This window comes from Pomacea canaliculata, linkage group LG7 (genome assembly GCF_003073045.1).
Source record: "Pomacea canaliculata isolate SZHN2017 linkage group LG7, ASM307304v1, whole genome shotgun sequence".
NCBI lineage: Eukaryota > Metazoa > Mollusca > Gastropoda > Architaenioglossa > Ampullariidae > Pomacea > Pomacea canaliculata.
In genome coordinates this window covers 453,463-474,911 of record NC_037596.1, presented here as the reverse complement: position 1 = coordinate 474,911, position 21,449 = coordinate 453,463, and the positions used below count along the sequence as shown (strand labels likewise).

The window sequence follows — 21,449 nt, the reverse complement described above, 5'->3', positions numbered from 1 at the left end:
CAAACATATTCACAAACCTCTAAATGAACCGAAAACACACACTAGTCTATTTAAACAGATCTTTGTAAAGATGATCATTTTGATGTATGCAGGTTTATCATGATTTTTTTTTTCATTTGTCATTTGTATCGTTTGACAGAAGGAGCAGCAACGCGGTGTGCTACAGATCTCTTGTTAAAGTCATATTATCATTAATGTACTGTATTTATGTCTCGTTGGTAAAGGTAGCTGTCTGGGAAATGTTAAAAGGTGTTTAGGAAAAAGCCTAGAACTTAGTTTACATTTGTATGAATCATGCAGTTAGAATAAACTAACAATTTTGTTTAGTTTTGATAAGTTCTTTAACCTTTTTCTTTAAAAGTAATGTTTAGTAGTACTATTATCATTATTCTATTTATGTCTTGTATCAAAAACTTTTTTTTATTAAGATTAGAATAGACCAATGTTCATCCACCAGTAAGACTTTATACTTGTAAAAGACATGGGTCTGTTTTAATTACAATAGGCTAGCATCAAGAATTCAGTTTTAATATATATATACCTTTACTTTGGTCCTAACATTTTATGACAATGTAAACTGTGATAACCTAACAAAAATTGTGTTGGATAGCAATGTTTTTGTAAGGCACAAAACAAGAACATAACTAAATTTACGTTCATTCTAATTAAGGAGTCTAGCCCAAATAGTCACTACATATTTTTTCCACATTAAAAAATCCATACTAAACATGTTTGACACATAAGATATTTCTAACATAGTATAGAGTATTATAATCTTTGGCGTTCAATTCACATGAACAAGAGGATAAGCTTCATAAGCACTCCTTGTGAAAAGCGCTTTGCTAAAGAACAATTTGGGTACAGGCAGCTTATCCGTCAAATGATGTTAACATAACGGATGTAGTTTTACATTTCGACAACTAACAGAACTCGCACAAAGAACATTTAACAATAAAGAAAATGTCAATAATTTAATACTTTATTTAAATATTTGGCATACGAGTCATTTAGGTTTGTTATCACTAGCTCAATAATGTCTTGGCCTTTTAGTTTTGAATCTCACGAAGCAGGCGGCTGTTTACCCTAAGGAAAGTCACTCCCATGTGATAAGGTCAATAATATAAAGACTTGATCATTTGTTGTTGTTTTTTTAATGAAAATTAGCTAAATTAATTCTATTAATGCTATGCAAAACATTGAACTGGGAAAGATTTTTGTGCTGTACGGAAAAGGGGTTAAATGAGGTGTAGCAGATATAGTTTTAATTATTTTGTTTTAAATGAAACTAGTTTTTTCAACATATAACAAAATATTTATAAAGTAAATTAGCATATATGCAGCTTATTCGTGACATATTTTTTTTTTGGGGGGGGAGTTTGTATGCAAATTTGTTAGTATTTAATTTTTGCAAGAAACTCGTGACAAAAAAATGTAAATTTATTCAAGTAACCTGTAATTTTTATATGTTGCTTTCGGGTAATCTTTTAAATTAGAAAATGACCCTATAGTTTATAAACAACTTTATACGTTATAATTTTAGAAAGTATTTCTAACAAGTGTATTATTTTTCTAGACATGTTCGCCAAAAAAAGAAAACTAGAATTTCTGGAACATGTTTTTCCAAAGTTTTAGAAGATAGGAAATGATTATGTCACAGCGGCAGGAGATTAAAGCTGCTTACTAAACCGTCTTAGTACTAAACAGTAAGCTAGAAGGTAGGAACTATGCTAGAACTAAACAGTCAGCTAGAGGGTAGGAACTATACTAGTACTAAACAGTCAGCTACTTGCTAATCTAGTTTACTATTACCCGTTCTCGGAGATACACAAATAAACGCAGCAACTATAAGGCTTCGCCTTTGCGTTAAAACAAAAACATGTACAGTCAAATCTTGTGGCCCTATGCTCCTTAAAGGAGAAGCAAGGGATAAACTATAAACTACTACAGTCAAATCTTGTCTCTATAATAATAAAAAGCTTAGCGCAATTTGTTAATTCACTGTATTATTATTTCGTTCAATTACAGCTCAACAGATGTCAGCTCGTGTAGTTGGTGGCACAGCAGCCGCAGGACGTCTAGAGATATTGTACGATGGAACTTGGAGCACAGTGTGTGGCTATAAATTTGGACAGAGAGAGGCCTTGGTAGCCTGCAGGATGCTGGGATTTAATAGGTGTGTAGTTTTACCCATTATGTTTTAAAAGCTATTGACTTTTTTTTTCATTAGTGGAATACTTTTATTTAATAGGAGGGTTGTATCCTTATGATTAGTTCACGACTAAACGTAAGTACACGTGTTTTAAAGATATTTCCTGCCTTTAAAAATTCCTTGCTAAATAGGCAGTAAGTTGTTCTTTATTAATTTGAAATGTGAAGGTTACAGTAGAACGGGATTAGGCTGTAGACCAGGCGGTAGACTAAAAGTAGAATTACTTATAATCGTCTCCGAGCATACTAAGATATCATCTTTTCGACAGTCTGAACATACTATAGTACGACACTTATGATTATCTCTTGAATTACACCTGCAGAGAAAAACTTTCTACAATTGCTGGGGCCTGCATTAGTGAAGGTTCTAGCTTTAACTTCAGTGCGATTGCTTCTATAAGTGCAATCTTTCATTTAGGATTCCACCGCAGCTAAATACCAATTAGACGCACTCGATCAAGATTTTTTTCAATTTCCAATATCTTAAATTTCATATAGATATATAATATATATCTTGATTCCGTTTTTATATTTCATACTTTTTTTTTATATTCGATACACGAAATGGCGTTGCGATAATGAAACACCTTTCAATCAAGAATTCCACAAAGGACATCGTGGTTTCCTCAGGTCACTGCTCTACCAGCGTTACGCTTGTGGGGACCTATGTTTTCCTCCTGTTCTTCGCTGAACTGGTGACGTGTCCCGGATCCGCCTCTAAGACTCAACGGTCCCCACTCGTTATTCCTGCAACATCGTCTTAAGTTCATTCTAAAAATTCTAACACACACAATTCTTAACTAGCTGAAAACCTGTTATTTTTTCAACAGCAAACTCGACTTGACAGGAATAAACAATTAGTAGAAGTACTTTAAAATGTATTTTAAAGAGTTAATTTTTAACATATCTCGTCACGGCATGGAATTTCACCGTTACCACGTCCTGTCCTATTCTCGCTCAGCGCACACGGCTTTCATCCTCACTGACATCTCTTGGAATGCTGCCACACAGTTCACAGAGAAACTCCTGATGCCCCGTGAACACTTGATTTAGTCTCATACTGACACACACAACTACACACTGATTCCAACCATTGTTCAAGGGAAACAGTCTGGTTCATTTGCGCTTACTACACAGTCAGGGGTGATATCCTTGTTTCTGAAAGACCATGCCCTACATGAATTCAGCAATCCACTTCTTCACAAATGCATAGGATGGGGAGTCCACAGCATGTACCATGTCCTTGTGGATTTCCTTGGGTGTCATTCCTTTCTTTTGCAGATACTTAATGACAGCTCAGCCTTTTATTTATTTTTTTTTTTTTTTTTACATTTTCAGATTTGTCACACTGCCCTTCACCTTTGTGTGGGCTTCACGTACACACAAGACAGAAAACTGTAGCAGTTTTTTTTTAAATAGTTACAAGAAGTGTCTTGGAAAAGGATTAGTCAAAGAGAATACGCGTGTGCGAGCAGTTGAGTACTAACGGTGCAAGTAAAATATGCACAAACACACGCGCGCGCGCACACACACACACACATTTAATTGTGTACATTTCACAGAGGTGTAGGAAGTTGCTAGGATTTGGAAGTGAAGGTGGGGGGGGAGGGGGAGGGTAAACTCTCTGCTCACAATGAAACAACGGTGAATATTTTAGGAGGCGGGGGGAGTTGGTTGTTCCTTTGGTACCTACACCTCTGATGCCTCACTAAAGCTCTTTGAATCGGAATGAAGGAAGGAGAGATTCCTCCATCGTGAAGTAGACTTCTTAGCAGGGTTTTTACAGGTGATGTACTCTGAATGAAGTTGGCAAAAGGACACGAGCGGTGTCAGAGCCAGAAATGTGTTGAGTGAGCCGGGCAGACCTTGAATTACAATGAGTTTGGTCAAAGAAGACTCATGGACCCAGTATTAAGTCGTGCAACCCGCGCAAAAAGGGGTTAAATACAGTTTGCAAAATACCCTCCTGAATAAAACCTGTAACTCGTGTGTTACGTTTAAAAACAGGCTCTTCTTCGGGTGCTTAAAATATGAATTTAATCTCATTAAGAAGATAATAATTTATTGCTCAAGAATTGAGTTCTAACTAAACTATTTACACAAAGCTTCATAACGCACTTTTAACAAATCTGAGTTAGCCTTAACACATTTTCTCCCGGTTTTTTTGCAATTAACAATGCAAATCGTTGCACCAAATAAGAACAACCATGACCAATTGAATCGATACAAATTGAATTTCCAATTTGTGAATTGGTTTGGACACAGTTATGTCCATGTTTAGTCAAATTAAGCTGCAGCCTTAAATCATGCTGGTGTCATTTTGTCAGTTCTGTTAAGTTTAAACTTTCGAACAATACTTCCCTTGGAACCTTACAAATTTCGTTTCCCACAGGCCAACCAAAGAGCTTTACAAGAGACAGATGCAGATTACTTGTTGGCATAGTTTACTCGCATGTCTGTAACTTTTGATCAGTATCCTGTGTTCTAAAAACAAGCATTATAAAACTGTTGTCCTATATATTTTAATCCATGCACTTTTTTCAGGCTGACTAGTATGTTTTGAACACTTTTCTTCCTTTAAATTAACATTACGGCCGCCCATCACGCTCTGCTTCTCCACAAATTGTTCGTTTGCATATGCAGGCATGAGTGTCTATGTGCATATGTATTTACACACGGTAATCTTTATTAAGTTTCGAAAGTTTGTATGTTTCCAATGTCTATATCTTCTTGTTCTTGTTTCTGATGTCGGACAGCACAACAGCAGTAGCCGTGGGGTCAGTCAAGTACGGAGAAGGCTCTGGTCTTATTCTGTTCGATTTGCTGCAGTGTGTGGGGAACGAAACCAGCCTGGCGCAGTGTAAACACTGGGGGCTCTACAAACAATACTGTCACCATTTGTGGGATGTCGGCGTGATGTGCAACAACAGTACGTAGACCAGTAATAATTAAACATCTACAGTTCCTCCAGTATTTTTTTTTTTTTTTGTTAAAAAAAAGTGCCGTGTTGTTGTTGTTAATAATCGCTTTATTCACTCTAAATTACTAATTGTACGAACTTAACCACCGGAACGCAGTCGCTGCGTTTCCAAGGCCATCTCTCTGCATCATTTGCATTGCTTGATATACCCTTTGACATCCTCTGCCATGCCGGGCCATTAGTGTCATATAGTCACACGTGTATGAGTCTCTATGATGCTGGAGAGATGATTAGAGTTTCTCAAATACTCGTGAGTCCGTCGCGTTATCTCAAGCCGAATCAACGTCGTTACAACCGTTTTTGACCCTTCCTCCTCCTTTCATCCCCAATTAAAAAAAGGATTTTCTTTATGACAAAACTTTCTACGCCATTATTTTTCCAATTGCTTTCGCCACTCAAGGCGAGTGCATGCAAGTGTTACAAGCTGGTGTCCTCTACCTGTAGATTCTCTAGTTCCTTGTCTGAGATGATTCCAGTCGACGTTGTAGTGACTGTTGTGCAAGGGTTGGTGGTCGCACTTTGATCAGGGAGAGCAGAGCCCGCCACTGTGTGGTGTGCACTCGGGTCAGGACACGCAAGACCTGTTTATAACCTAATATGACCGGTCACAGTGAATCTTTGTGACATATTTGCCTTAAAGGGTTACTCAAGGCTTGTGATAAGGCTGTGACGAAGGTCAAACGTTTCAAAAATATATTTAGTTACAATTACAGAGCACGAGAGCACTACAGGAGAAATAAAGGATTCGTTTCTCACTTAATTACTACTTATTAGCACTATTTCGGTTGCCGATGTTTATAAAAATTAGTGATATCCAAACTAATCTACAATCAAGATGGCTTGGAGCATAATACGTCTCACTCTTTGGGCTCCCAAAGCTTTTTCGTACCGGGATCGAGCCTTTCTACTGGTATGACCCACTCGTTTTATATCGCATTGACGTTAGGAAACTGATGAAAAGAAACTTTTGACTGTTTTCCCATCTTTTCTTGGCAATCAGGTGCAGCACATTCTCGAGGCATGGTTCTCACTATGGAAACCACACGTCATAGGGTCACGTGACGGAGAACGAGATTAGTCGAAGCAAAAAAAGAGTCCCGTGTCATTTCTCTTATTAAACACAACATTCTACTAAAAACATTCAACGTTTTCCACATGAACACACATATAGAAGAGATTCACAATTATTCTACTCTTTACGCGATTCTTGGCAGTTTTATTTTGCCTTTAGAATCCCTTTAAGCTTTCCCGTATGGACAGTCCACGTCAACATATGCAATGGCGCATGTCTGCATGGCATGGTTGTTGCACTGAATGTCCACTACTTCACCTGTCAGTTCCTTTGGCCTTACTAAGGACACATCAACTTTGAGTGGGAACTCACTGCAGGAATCCAACGCGATTTCATATCGCTTGTCATTAACCGTACCTGTAGTGGTTGAGATTGGCCGGATCCCTAGACCTGTTGTAAGGTCCAGTTCTGTCCGTGGCCTCCAACTGGCTTTGTTACAGTGCTTAGCAAGGTGCCTTTGCTTGTTACAAAGGTAAAACAATCTGGACCGTAGCCACTCGTAGTTTGCTAGGGGATCCCGGATCTTCTTTATCCTTCTCCCTCTGTGAGTCTAATGCTGTACACCACTACTCCAAACTGCCTTGTAGTCTGGGTGGTCTCAAAGGTGTCTCTGTGCTAGTGGTACCTGTTCTCAAGCGTGTAGTTACTTTCGCTGATATCATAAAGTTCTGCGATGTTGACAACTTCCTCTAGGCCTTTGAATTTTTGTCTGTAGAGGTGCCTTTTCAAGTCCGGCGGGTAGCTGTCAAGTGCAACCCCAAAACCAAGTTACTCTTTAATACCCTTCGGGTCGCTCTCCTTTATCCTGGCCATGCTCCACAACGGGGTCTTTATTATACTTCTGCATAGTCGTCATCTACCGCAGCAATATTAGGGGCAGAAGATTAAAACTGCCTACTAAACTATAGTAGTACTAAACAGACAGATACTTGCTAATCTAGTTTACTATAACCCTTTCTCGAAGATACCTGAACAAACGCAGCGACTAAAAAGCTTGGCCATTGCGTTAATTAAAAACATTTACAGTAAAATCTTGTCTATATAATAATAAATAGCTTAGCGAAATATATTAATTCCCTGTGTTATAAACCTGTTCAATTACAGCCCAGCAGATGTCAGCTCGTGTAGTTGGTGGCACAGCAGACGCAGGACGTCTAGAAATATTGTACGATGGAACTTGGAGCACAGTGTGTGGCAATAGGTTTGGACAGAGAGAGGCCTTGGTAGCCTGCAGGATGCTAGGATTCTACAGGTATGTAGTCTGACCCATAACGATTTAAAGGCTATTATCTTCTTTTTTCCAGTGGAACACTTTTGTTTGATAGGAGGGTTTTATCCTTATGGTTAGTTTTCGACTTAAAGGGATACTCAAGGCTTGTGATAAGGCTGTGGCGACGGTCAAACGTTTCAAAAATATATTTAGTTACAATTACAGAGCACGAAAGCACTATAGGAGAAATAAAGGATTCGTTTCTCACTTAATTACTACTTATTAGCACTATTTCGGTTGCCGATGTTTATAAAAATCGAAAAAATCCAGTGAAATCGACCCTTGTGTCCTTCCTCCGAGTAATCGCGATAGCTTCCCGAGATGGAAGACTTGTCTCCTTATGACGTCAGTCTCTGACATGAAGTGTCTGAGGCCAATGGGAAGATTTTGCGTTGGATTAGTGATGTCCAAACAAATCTACAATCAAAATTGCTTGGAGCATAACACGTCTCACTCTTTGGGCTCCCAAAGCTTTTTCGTACTGGGATCGAGCCTTTCTACTGGTATGACCCACTCTTTTTCTATCACATTGTCTTTAGGAAACTGATGAAAAGAAAATTTTGACTCGTTTCCCATCTTTTCGTGACAATCGGTTGCAGCACATACTCGAGGCATGGTTCTCACTATGGAAACCACACGTCATAGGGTCACGTGACGGAGAACGAGACTTCGTGAAAGCAAAAAAAGAGTCCCGTGTAATTTCTCTTATTAAACACAACATTCTACTAAAAAACCTTCAATATGTTCCACATGAACACACATATAGAATAGATTCAACTTTATCCTACTCTTTACGCGATTCTAAGCAGTTTTAGTTCGCCTTTAGAATCCCTTTAACGACAGTACACGGTAGAGAACTCTTGACAAAATTCTTACTCGAGAAGCAGTAGGTCGTTCTTTATTTATTCGAAAAGTAACAGTGACAGTAGAACGGGACTAAACTGTAGACACTGTGGTAGAAGAGAACTACACTTACTTAAAGACTTTTCCTAGAATGGCCAGATATCATTTTTTACAATCTAAGCATGTTATGGCACGACACAAATGTCTATATCTTAAAACGGTTAATTCTTACTCCTTATTTTTGAAACATAGTCTTCAGTTAATTCTAAGAATCGACTAACGGAAAGGTGTTATTTTTCAACATCAAACTCGACTTCGCAGTAATCTTTAATCAGAAATAGAAATACAAAATCGTTTTTACAGAGTTCTTTTGTAACATGTCTTGGCATGGAAGTACACTTAACCATGTTTTCGCCGTCTATCACGCTCTGCTCCTTTGCAAAGCTTCCGTTTGCATGTGGGAACATGTGTGTGTATTTACACACTTTCATCTTAAATAATTTTCAAAAGTCTGTATGTTTCATGCCTTTATTTTCCCGTTCTCGTTTCTGATGTCGGACAGCACAACAGCAGTAGCCGTGGGTTCAGCAAAGTACGGAGCAGGCTCTGGTCCTATTCTGTTCGATGTCTTGCAATGTGTGGGGAACGAAACCAGCCTGGAGCAGTGTCAACACTCGGGTTTCTACAAACAATACTTTGGACACTCGTATGATGTCGGCGTCATGTGCAATATTAGTACGTACAACAGTAATAATTAAATATTTAAAGTTATTCCAGTATTTTTTTATGTTTAATACCTTGTTTCTAATAATTTTTTATTACGTTTTTGTGAATTAGGTTAAAGAATCAAGTTTGTTTCTGAGTGTGTAAGACTTATTATTGTTATTTCTTTTAAAGATATGAAACCATCAGTAACAGGTAGCCTAAGGGGAGAAACTTACGCCAGACAGATTGACGTCCCGTTTCTCTTTAAGTTTCTTCGACAGACGAGAATTTAAATATGACACAAGGAGTTGTTATATGCTGCCTTTACAAACTTGATTAACGAGAATACCATTAACAGTATACAAAACAATATTTTCTAGCGTCTATTGCTGTTAACAACTGAAATATATATTTTTTGTTTGAAGCAACATCAAGTAATAAAACTACACAGTCACAGATAAATTAATAGTTAAGACACTTGAGCTCGGGCGTCAGTAAACGAACTTGGGGACAGGGTTGCTCTGCCGGGAAATCCTTCGGTTCCTCAACAGAAACAGGTTTTCGCAGAACACTTTTGGCGTCTTTATGGACAGAATGTTTTATGTATAGGAATTAGCCAGAGACCCTAAATCTTTCTTTAGAAAAATAAATGAGCAGTAGAAGGCTTTCTTCAAACCACAAATTTAACTTCTTAAAGCGAAATGAAAGGCATGGCAGAGATTATTCATACTGTCGCCAATAAACTAGTATCATATCATCTGTAATTTGTTTAGCTACGCAACACAAAGATGTGTCCAAAATTTAATAGTGTAGAGGCTGAAAAGTGAATCACCCACTCCTTCAGTTGAAGAGACAATGAACACATGGTATCAGATACAAATTCACTTTTCTTAATGCTGATTGTGAGCGAAATGTATGCCACTGGTTATGGCGCTCTTTACTAAAGAGCATTTATTAGACATTTTCTTTATGAGGTTGTTAAATCTCATCTTTTTAATGCACGCCCCTCTGTTGATCTTTATTTATTTCTCATTCCGTATTCTTTTATCCAATCAGCGCCACAGACACGATTACTCCGCTTGGTTTCACGACCAATCTCTTCGTTATATCCGTTACACAACTGTACCTGTGGTATGAACAGGAACAGTTGCAACCTGGCTGCACACCTGTCATCCTATAGGTCTCTCAATAAACAACACGTTTGGGCGGAAAGCAAAATCGTACTGTTCTTCTCAAGTCTGATGTGTCATCTTCTGTAACTAGTTATGAAGTGTTTAATGTTCAAGTCTAAGTCATTGGTGTTAATTGACTGGACACAGGTGATACATTATACACGGAGATCCGGGATAGTATGTCGAATGCTTTTGATGTAAAATATTTCGTGTTCATTTTTAAACAACTGATGCAGTTTAACATTATCAGACAAGGTGCAAAATCAAAACACAGTTAATCTTTATGAGCTACTAATTACGAACTCATCGTCATTTTATGCTTTTGTATTATGTATCATCCAACAAATTAAGTTTGGGATAAAGATAATGTGTCTATGCTGTAACATTGTGAGCTTAACACATGACAGCACGTGAAGAGCATAGAGATCGCCTCCATGTTGTAGTGTTTTATATAAACCCTTTTATTACTATTTATTTATTATTATTGCGCTTACTCAAGTAATCCTCCCTTCCTAGTTCTACCCAGCTTTACATTTAGGTCTAAAATGTTGAAGAGGGGTTTTATTATGTTTTAATTAAGTTTTGAAGTTCTGCTGGAGTAAGAGGTATTAAACATAAGCCGTCTGAATAAAGAAGCAGCGATAGCGCTTTTAGACCAGGTGAAATTGATAGCTGCTTTAATTAATAAGCTCACTATATTTGTATCAGCATTGTTAATAATCAGAAAAGAAAAATAGTTTGACAACAATCAAGATAACGTACCTACCCCAAACGTATAGTTTGAGAAATGTCTTTTTGGAGACCCATAGGACAATTAAGTATTCGAATCAGTAAATAGACAGCAAGAATTTTTAAGTACTTTCCACAATGTCGTTTTTTGATTTACTACATACCTATTTCGGGCGGTCCGGTGACGCAACGGTTAGCGCCTGTCACCAATACAGTGAAGGTTGGTTGTCCTGGGTTCAACTCTCGTCTCGGGCATGCTGCTCTTGCTCAGCATGTGGCATCTGTTTACAGGGCTGGCTGCCTTGCCATGATATAGCCATAGTTTCTGGCACGGCGTGAAACACCATTTCCCTTCGCCCCCTACATACCCATTTTACAGTGTTCGTTTCATGATCCGATTAAAACATCTTTCTCTTTTTTCTCTCTGTATTTTTTTTATCATACAAGCCCATAAATACGACCACATGGAACAGTGTGTGACATAAATCATAATGTCGCTTGTCTGTTTTACCGACTAATAACAGATTTAATTTTAAATATTGAAAAATTGCCAGCTGACCAAATGACAGCACGTCTGGCTGGCGGCACTTCACAGGCAGGACGTCTAGAGATATTTTTCAACGGGGAATGGAGCACAGTGTGTAACAAGCAATTTGGACAGGAAGAGGCTGAGGTAGCTTGCAGGATGATGGGATTCAAAAGGTGTGTAAGGTTTCCCATTCTAAAGCATATAAGAGAAGGCTACTGTAATATTTTTGCACACTTAAAGACTATTTACATGATCAATGTGTCACTGGTGTTGCACTTAAACATAAAGATTCTGCAATATTTTAACAGCTTGAAGTCGTGGTGCTTAAAGATTTTGTTTCCATTGCCACCTAATGTCTGGACACAGTTTAAAGAATCTCGATGTATGTCATCTCACTAAACACCGCCTTAGCATAAATATATGGGTGGAGTATTTTAACACAGAAAAAATACAGCCGTGTGCAATGTTTAAAGTAACTTTTAGAGTCTAACGAAGCGGTAAACATATTATAAATCTTACAAAAGTTGCAAAAAAGAAAAAGAAACAATAAGCTACAAAGAGTGGCACTTCATTGTAATGTTTCGCTTCTGTGGCATTGATTAATACATTGATGTCAACATATAGGGTGTCGCGTCTCTTATAATTACATGTGAACCATTATTTACCAACAGTGGTGGAGCAGCAGCTGTCAGCCCCAGTAGATATGGACAAGGTTCGGGTCACATTCTGCTTAACAACGTGACCTGCCAGGGAACAGAAACCAGTCTAGAACAATGTTGGCATGACCCCCTGTACACCAGCTACTGTGATCACTCGCAGGACGTTGGCGTCGTCTGTAACATCAGTAAGATACTCGAGTCTATAATGTTGCAATTATGACATTTGGCTTTCTAAAAGCAGCCAAACCTTTAAAACGTTTTTTTATAAAGTAGAGCTGGATGCGCCAAGTTCACGCAACATGTGCGCAGACAGAATGAAACAGCTTTAAAAATAAGTAGCGAATTATCATCTACAAATATCATGCAATATAAAGCAAATGTAAGCAAGAAAAACTATCCTGCGACAACACAAGCAAGCAAAGAGTAAAGTATTCACTGTAAATCTTACGATGGTTTTTAATAAGTTCTAAACCTCACTCAAAAAGAAAAGCCATAGCTGAATATTTTTGTTGTAGTAACACACCACCACTCCTTATATAACTGGAAGAAACCAATACCAATGAAATACTTTGCGACAAATCTAAAACTTGACAAAACAAAGACCCCAGCAGTTATAAAGTTTTTTCCCAAAGAAAGGAATGACACCCAAGGAAATACATGAGGACATGGTACAGACACTTGGTTAAGACTCTCCTCTCTATGAAACTTTTGGCTGCTGAATTCAAGCTTGGCAAGATCAGCATAGATGACTCTCGGTCAGGTCGCTCATAAACATCAACCACATTTAATCACATAGGTGCCAAAAACCTGTTGGTTTTGAATGATACATGTCTGACAGTCCAACAGATAGCTAAGTCCATAAGCCTTAGTTCTGGTTTAGTCTACACTGTTTTAACTGTGGTTTTGAGAATAAGCAGGCTGTCTGCATGATGGCTACTAAGAATGCTGACGCCAAAGCAGAAACTGCAAAAGGGTTGACATTTCCAGGACACTTCTGTCTCGCTCTGACTCTGACCTTGTGAATTAACACCGCCGATTAGTACCTCAAAAGAAAACTTTGGCCTAGCACTTCTAACCTGAATCGAAGATTCAAAGCAAGCAGTGAACTCTCTATGCCAGTGATGCACAACCTTTTTCGGCCTGCGGGCCATATCCATTTCGGACAACCGTGTCGCGGGCCACTTCACCGCAAAAATACAAAAAATAGAGCAGATACCATTTTTTATTAGAAACAAGTTGTACTTACCATTAATTATGTAGTAATTAGTGGGATATTTGAAGTTGTTTTCCCGAAACCAACTTCTGAATGTCCGGCTGCATCGTAGAGACACCAAGTCAGAACACTGAATCGAAATGTTCGTCCATCGAAAAAAAGATTGAGAGACGCCCCTACGTGGGGATAAATACTTCTTCTTCCTTTTTTTCGTTTTTTAAGGTCTTCTTTTATTACTAACATGCCGATTTCCTGCACTGTGGGCAGAAGTTTCGCGGGCCGGATGGCACCGCGTCGCGGGCCGGATATGGCCCGCGGGCCGTAGGTTGTGCATCCCTGCTCTATGCTATACTTGGTAAGGTCAAAGCCTATCTGTTGGTGTGTGTTTCCCAAGATTTTCTTTGGACTTCTAGATTAGTGGTTATGTTGTGCAATTTGCCTGTCCTATACCTGTCTAGATTTTGGGTGGCTTGTCGCTATTTATGCTACTAATGAAATGAGATTATGCCATAGTTCTTTCGGTAGGTTGAAAAAGTCATTAGATTTTAGTGCTTGTTTGTGTGGGGTTTTTTTAAGTCTCAATAACTCTAATTGTTACGAAAGAGGAGGGATAGAGCTATAGTGTAGGTTGTACACTATTGCTCTATTCCCAAGACAGGCGAACGCACGGTTAAACTGACCGACAGACAAAGGGCATTACGGCCGGTTACGTAAGAGCAGTCATCGCTTCAGGCGTATCTTCGCTAATTAAAATACCATTCACGTCACGGCGTACATATGACTTAGACCAGAAGCAGCCGCAGGGCGCTAGTGTTGTAACAGACGAACCTTAGAGAGACAATACTTCCCTTAATTACGATTTGGAGAACAATTTTGTCACAACGCGAGCTAGCCAAGAAAAAACAAGACATTTCGGCGCAGGATTACAAAACGTTTTGCCAGAAGGCAGGGAACCTTGTCTTATACTAGCTGATGCGTGACTGGTTGTAATGGTATGTCATGTGGTATGACTGACCAATCGAATGCATGCATGACCACAAGCCAGCGTTTTAATATTGGGTTGCGACCCAAATTCAAGACTTTTCGCTACTAACTCTTGGAGCAGGGGTGGGCAACATACGGGCCGCGACGGGATTTTTACTGGCCCGCAGACTGTTTCTGGTCCTACATGATAATGTGGCCCGCGGCCACATTCTGCCGCAATCTCCCACTACATGTACTAATTACTTGCTTACTGCTTCGAATAATAGTGACTGTTAGTTATTTTTTTGGTTCTTTGTTTTCTTTGTTTTTTGATTCTTTGTTTTCAGTTAGAATTAGATTTAGAAGTCGGCAAGAAAGCAGTATGTTTGTTGTGCAGTGAAAGTGTTGCCGTATTGAGAGAGTACAACGTTAGCCGCCATTATGCGACGAAACATGCAGGCTATGGCAGTACTTTATCAGCAGCGGACCGGCAAACAAGAGCAACAGAACTGGACAGAAAACTTGTAAAGCAGCAGAATGTATTCGTAAAAACCAAAGTAGCCCAGAAAGCTGCTACTCATGCCAGCTTTGTGGTCGCATACAACGTAATTGCCAAGCACAGCAAATCGTTCAGTGATGGTGAATTTGTCAGAATATCACAACACACTTTCCAACACTGGAGACTATGGCAGCCCAGATGATGTCAACTGAGAAATACACCAATATGATATCTACACTAGACAATGAATTTGCTCGTCGTTTTGCGGACTTCCAGAAACTTGCTGCTGAGTTTGATATCTTGTCATCCCCGTTTACAACTGACTTTGAAAAGGTGCCGGATGCTCTACAGCTGGAATTGACTGACCTGCAGTGTGACTACACTGAAAGAGAAATTCAAGTCTGAAAGCATTGACAAATTTTATGCGTCACTGAATGAGTCCAAGTTTGCCAACCTGAGAAAGATGGCCATGAAACTACTTGTTCTGTTCGGGTCTACATACATTTGTGAGCAAACATTTTCAACCATGAACATTACCAAGACAAATCTGCGTTCCAGTCTAACTGATGTTCACGTGCAGTCTTTACTGAGGATTTCTACATCCAACATGCAGCCAGAGTTCAAGCAACTTGCTGACAACTTTGATCGACCGCAGCTGTCTCATTGACTTCAGCAGCTGTTGAAGTACACTACCTTAACATCATTAAATACTGTTTTCGGTCTCTATGATTTAAAATTAAAGTTTACATTAAACACGATTTATTCCTTGCATAGGTAGATAAATACGCGATTAAGGTATTGATCCAGTAATTTGGCCCGCCAAGGACTTCATTTCCCCATATCCGGCCCGCCGACCGGAGAAGTTGCCCACCCCTGTCTTGGAGGGTGTGCATCAAGAAGAGGACTTCGCAACTCAAATCTTCGCACCACGTTGTCAGCTACTCCAGTCAGACAAGAGACGTGGGATAGGGACAGGCCAATAAAGCATTAGCCCGCTCAACACCCGGAGTAACCTTGTCCCTGCGAACCCACGATCAACTCCTGGCAGTGTATTGGAAACGTTGCTCTGGTCACAAGAGTCGGCCCTGATTTCTACTTGGAAAACACCCACTCCACGCTTGTTCAACTGAGCGATCCCGTGGTATCGAGGTCCAGCTCAACAGACACGGTCCCGCGCTACACAGTCTATGACCGCGGCCCTGTCCAGCTCAGTACCGCTGACCTCATGTAAGTAAAGACCATCGAAAGACTGTTCGGTGCTAACCAATCAAAGGCCCTTGCACTAACCATGATACCAATAACATACTTCTTATATATTGTATTTTATTATCTTCTGTGTTTGAAGTGTAAGTGCTTCTATATAAAATAGGTTTTGTTTTTGTTTTTTTGGTGGCTTTTTTTATATACGATCAGTCAGATGAGATATCCTTGATGAGATAGTCAAATCAACGTACAACAGCTAAATAGTGTCTTTTAATTAAATTTTATAGCTTGATCAAGTCATAGAATGTGAGAGCATGGTAGTCTTACAATAGTCAGCAGTACTGAACTGGACTGTGCCGCGGTCTAGGCTGTGTCCCGCGGTACCGTGCCTGTTGAGCTGGACCTCGATACCACGGGATCGCTCTGTTGACCAGTTGTGGAGCGGGTGGTCTTTCACACCGCCCCCCTCCAGCTACGTTTTCTGTCCCCTTCCCGGCTAAAAAGAAAAATTAGATAAATTACACAGCAGGTTTGTGACACTGTTCGACTTACTGTGTGGTCTTTTCTCAGCCGTGCACCATCGACATCGCTAGCAGTATTGTAGGATAGATTCCTATGATTGCTATTTCTATTTACTTGTCTTTCGTGGTGTTCATGCCTTAGTTCCAGTCTAGCTGAGCTTGTGTCGTAGTTTATTGTAGCCCGTAGGTCAAGTTCATTTTCCTATGCTTATTATCTCTTCACACATAAGACTGGAGACGTTCAGCTGTCGCTCTTTTTTTGTGTTGCTTTTTTGGTCTTTTTTTTTTTTTCTCTTGTCATGCCTCTATCTCTCCGTACATCAATAATGTTAAAAGAATTCTTTCTAGGCTTGATAGTTTTGTCGAAAATAGCAAGTGTTGTCAGGTGTACTGTTTCTTAAATGTTCCTCCAATGCTTTCGGCATTCATGTCGATGTATAAGCCTGTCTGATTGTGATATAATTCTTTGTATACCGGTCTCTTTTTTAAAAAGAGCATAGAGATCGCCGAAATCTGGAAATATTTTATATAAATTCTATTATTACTATTTATTTATTATCATTGAGCTTACTTAAGTAGTTCTGTCCTATTAGTTTTACCCAGCCTCACATTTAGGTCTAAGTAGTTAAAGGGGGAACTCATGATGTTTTACTGGATTTTTGCAAATCTGTCCGAGTAACAGGTTTTAAACATAAATCATCTGCAAAAAGAAATAGCAATACTGATTATAGGCTAGGTAAAAATTGGTAACTATTTTAATAGATAAGTTTACTATATTTGTATCAGCTTTGTGAATGATCAGAAAAGAGAAAAATTTTGAAAAAATCGAGATAATGTGCCTACCCCATATGTATTGTTTAAGAAAAGTCTTTTCTGAGACCTATGGGATGATTAAGTACTCGAATCAGTTAAGCAACAGAAAATCGTCAACAATGTCAAATTTTGATTAACGTGTACATAGGTATTTTAGTGTGTCCTTTTATGTAGTCCAATTAGTCTTTCTCATTCTTTCTCTCTCTCTAATATATTTTTTTCATGTCAACGTCAATCAAGCCCCAACAATGTGTGACATAAATCGCTTGTCTGCTTTACCGAATGATTACAAATGTAATTTCGAATATTGAAAAATTTCCAGCTGACCAGATGACAGCACATCTGGCTAACGGCACTTCACAGGCAGGACGTCTAGAGATATTTTTCAACGGAGAATGGAGCACAGTGTGTAACAAGCAGTTTGGACAGGAAGAGGCTGAGGTAGCTTGCAGGATGCTAGGATTCAAAAGGTGTTTAAGATTTCTTTCTTTAAAGCATATAAGATAAGGCGAAGTGTAATATTTTTTCAAACTCAAAGACTATTTACATTATTAAGGTGTCACTTGTGTTGCTCCTAAATATAAAGATTCTGCAATATTTTAACAGCTTGAAGTCGTGGTGCTTAAAGATTTTGTTTCCATTGCCACCTGATATCTGGACACAATTTAAAGAATCTTGATGTATGTTATCTGACTAAACACCACCTTAGCATAAATATATGGGTGGAGTATTTTAACAGAAAAAATACAGCCGTGTGCAATGTTTAAAGTAACTTTTAGAGTCTAACAAACCGGTAAACAAATTACAAATCTCACAAAAGTTGCAAAAAAGAAAATAAACGACAAAGAGTGACACTTCATTGTAATGTTTTGCTTCTGTGGCATTGATTAGTACATTGACGCATACATAAAGGGGATTGCATCTCTTATAATTACATAGCGAACAATTATTTACCGACAGTGGTGGAGCAGCAGCTGTCAGCCCTCGTTTATATGGACAAGTTTCAGGTCACATTCTGCTTAACAACGTGGTCTGCCAGGGAACAGAAACCAGTCTAACACAATGCCAGCATAGTGGCCTGTACACCAACGCGTGTAACCACTCAAGAGACGTTGGCGTCGTCTGTAACATCAGTAAGATACTCATTTCTACTCTATAGCAGTTATTACATTGTGCTTTCTAAAAGCAGCTAAGCCTTTCACATTTTTAACAAAGTGCAGATGGGTGCGTCAAATTCAAGAATCTTGCAACATATTATCTAGAAATATCACACAATATAAAGAAAATGTAAGGAAGAAAAACTATACTGCGAAAACACACCACAATACGACAAGCAAACAAAGAGTAAACTACCAAGCGTGGAAGGGTTACCATATACGATTTTTGGCCAGGTCTCCCATAAACATTAACCCCTGATGATCACGTTGGTGCCAATTACCGTATGGTTTAGGAATATAAATTGGCGACCAGGTAGCTTAGTCCGTAAGCACTAGTTCTTGTTTAGTCCACACTGTTTTAAATGAGATTTTGAGGATGAGCAAGCTGTCTACAAGGTAGCTACCAAGAATGCTGACTTTAATTATTAAAGTTTAAAATGTTGCAAAATTAACTTTGACATTTTAGGGATGAAAATTTCCTTCATTTGGATCCATATTGAAAATAGCCTGTTGTATGTCGCAAACAACTCCAAATTCATCGAGTTTTTTATCCTGATCTGATCAACAGATAAGGCAGAGGAAGACGACAAAGAATATTCCTACAATAGATTACATGCAGCAATGGAAAAACATCCCTACCCATGATGTAATAATAATAGAGGGCAATTTCAATGTTAGAATAGGCAGCAAGTACAAAGAAAGATTAATAACCACGAGAAATCTATATTTTTTTATCTGACAATAGCAGAAGATTGTATGATTTTTGCAAAGTCACTTGGGAGGAGGTCAGATAGACTACATTGTCATTATTAATGACAAATGGAGGCAAACACTCTGTAATGTTTTAGTGAGGAGTGCTGAAGTGGTTGTTTGTGGTAAGTACGTGAGACCACGCCAACAGTTTACTCCTCTTCTATGTTTCTAAATAAAGAAAAGGGCCGACCAAAAATCAACACATTTAATATCTAAAGTGAAAGCATCGAGAAATAAATGAAACTCGGGTGGTGATGACGATGAGTTCTCTGCTTCAGTGTCCTGCGACACCGATCATGGACACTATCACGTCACTGTCACTGGTCTGCCAAACTCTTGCCACGACCGTGTTGCCTTGATAAGTGATGTAGGGCGATGACAAGAATAAAGAGTCCCAAAGGCCAAGTGCACGATGGCTGTTTAACAGGTGGCTGGATGAATAGCTGAATGAATCCCTTGAGAAGAATCACTTGAGAATTAGATTGGTGAAAACTGGTGATAAAGGTAGTAGTGGAAATTGTAATAATATTGATAATATCCACTAACTTTGCTTGAGCAGATGACAGTAGCCGTCCCCTAGACAGCTTTTTCCCAGTACCGGGCAAGCAGGACGCCTTCTGCCTAGTTGCTATTATAACTACCTACCTTCTTATCTCTGTTAATTACTCATAGCTTCTCTTTAGAACCTATTTTGGTGTCAATTTCTTCTGTTTTTTCAATCGAGAAACTGTCTTTCGTAGTGGTGGACACCACAAAAGTTTCTTCCTCATTGCATGATGATTACTGTAGCGATTTATGACATCACTATAAAATGGATGAAGAATTTCATGCAGTTGAAGAAAGAGTCTCGAATCGAAGCTGCTGTTGTGGAATGGACAAACTCGTTTACTGCTACACCACAAAAAGCAAGATAAGAATATGCAGGGTTGTCCATGGGACATATTTTTCTATCCCGTCCCATCCCATCCCATGGCAATTTATGCCTGTCCCATCCCGTCCCATCCCACGGGATGTTTCCCATGGGATTCCCATGGTATTAACAATCCTATGGACAACACTGAAAACCACTTTTCGGCTTTTGTTCTATAATTCCTGCTACTTCACATACAACAGATGATTCAGAGGAAAGATTTAAATCCTTGATGAATGAAATAACAGTAAATTTATTTTCAAATATCAAGTATCGACTACCATGGGAAATACAAATGTGTGCTGTCCCATCCCATCCCATCCCATCCCATCCCATCCCATGGGACGTTTCCCATGGGATTCCCATGGGATTCCCATTCCTATGGACAACACTGAGAATATGGCAATCTTCTACAACAAGGTGACGGCGAATCTTTCTGATTTGACTGGGCGAGGAACGTTTTGGACTTTGAAAATCTATGGAAAAAAATGTTCCTAAAAAAGGGAAAACTATACATGATCTCCATCACTTTCCCAGGCTTCAACAGCTGCACGGAATGCAACTCCGTTGCATTCAAGGTGCCAGCATTGCTTCTTTTGCCGAAGATCGAATGAAAAAAATTGGAGACACCTATGGTTTGTTTTGAGAAATTTTCATGTGGAACTCATGCATAGCTTGTATTATTAATTATTCGCTCGGCATAAGTCATAATTTGTCAGCCTGAATAATCTTCCATTTTGTGAAAATAGCAGAATGTAGGCTTATCAAAACGATAAGCCTTCAGTGTTTGTTTTTTTCCAGATTTAGGAAAAACAGTCTGAACAGATCTTGCGATGCATACCACTATTTGTATTTTTCGTAACAATACAGTCAGACCGATAAGTCGACCTTCCCTAAGTTGAAAACCTCCCTATATCGAATTAATTGTTAGTTCCCGGCCAAACTCCATAAGACCAATGTACTTTATATCTCCTTAACTCGAAGTTTTTTGGCTTCCAACCTCCGTTAGTCAAATGTTGAGTCATCACCAACCAGACGCAACTATGTCTCAAACTGTTCCAATGTTCCAAATGTCTCAAGAAAGACGCTTTTACCCCATTTTCCGTTCATCTTTGTCAGTCTCTTATCGGGACGAGCACTGACTAAAGTTGGGGTCGGTGTCTGTGTGGTTGTGCACGTGCGGTACGTGCCGCGGACATGGCGAGTGGTAAGCGTCAGCTAAAAACTTTGTCAATCGCAGAAAAAGTTAC

General features: G+C 39.1%; 1 protein-coding gene across 5 annotated transcripts in view; it reads left to right on the top strand.

Annotated features, from left to right (window-relative positions):
• Positions 1-21,449, top strand: part of LOC112567797 (deleted in malignant brain tumors 1 protein-like) — a 54,646-nt gene that overhangs the window by 25,599 nt on the left and 7,598 nt on the right. For 4 of the 5 annotated variants that reach the window (XR_003099884.1, XM_025244635.1, XM_025244634.1 and 1 more), the window contains 8 exons: positions 2,026-2,173; positions 4,965-5,137; positions 7,365-7,512; positions 8,936-9,108; positions 11,534-11,681; positions 12,180-12,352; positions 17,702-17,849; positions 18,340-18,512. Coding sequence is in view for 4 of the 5 variants with exons in the window: in XM_025244635.1 (XP_025100420.1) it covers positions 2,026-2,173; positions 4,965-5,137; positions 7,365-7,512; positions 8,936-9,108; positions 11,534-11,681; positions 12,180-12,352; positions 17,702-17,849; positions 18,340-18,512 (1,284 nt within the window). In the remaining variant the exon portion in view is untranslated. The remainder of the gene's footprint in view (positions 1-2,025; positions 2,174-4,964; positions 5,138-7,364; positions 7,513-8,935; positions 9,109-11,533; positions 11,682-12,179; positions 12,353-17,701; positions 17,850-18,339; positions 18,513-21,449) is intronic. The other variant, XM_025244633.1, reaches the window with a different exon arrangement.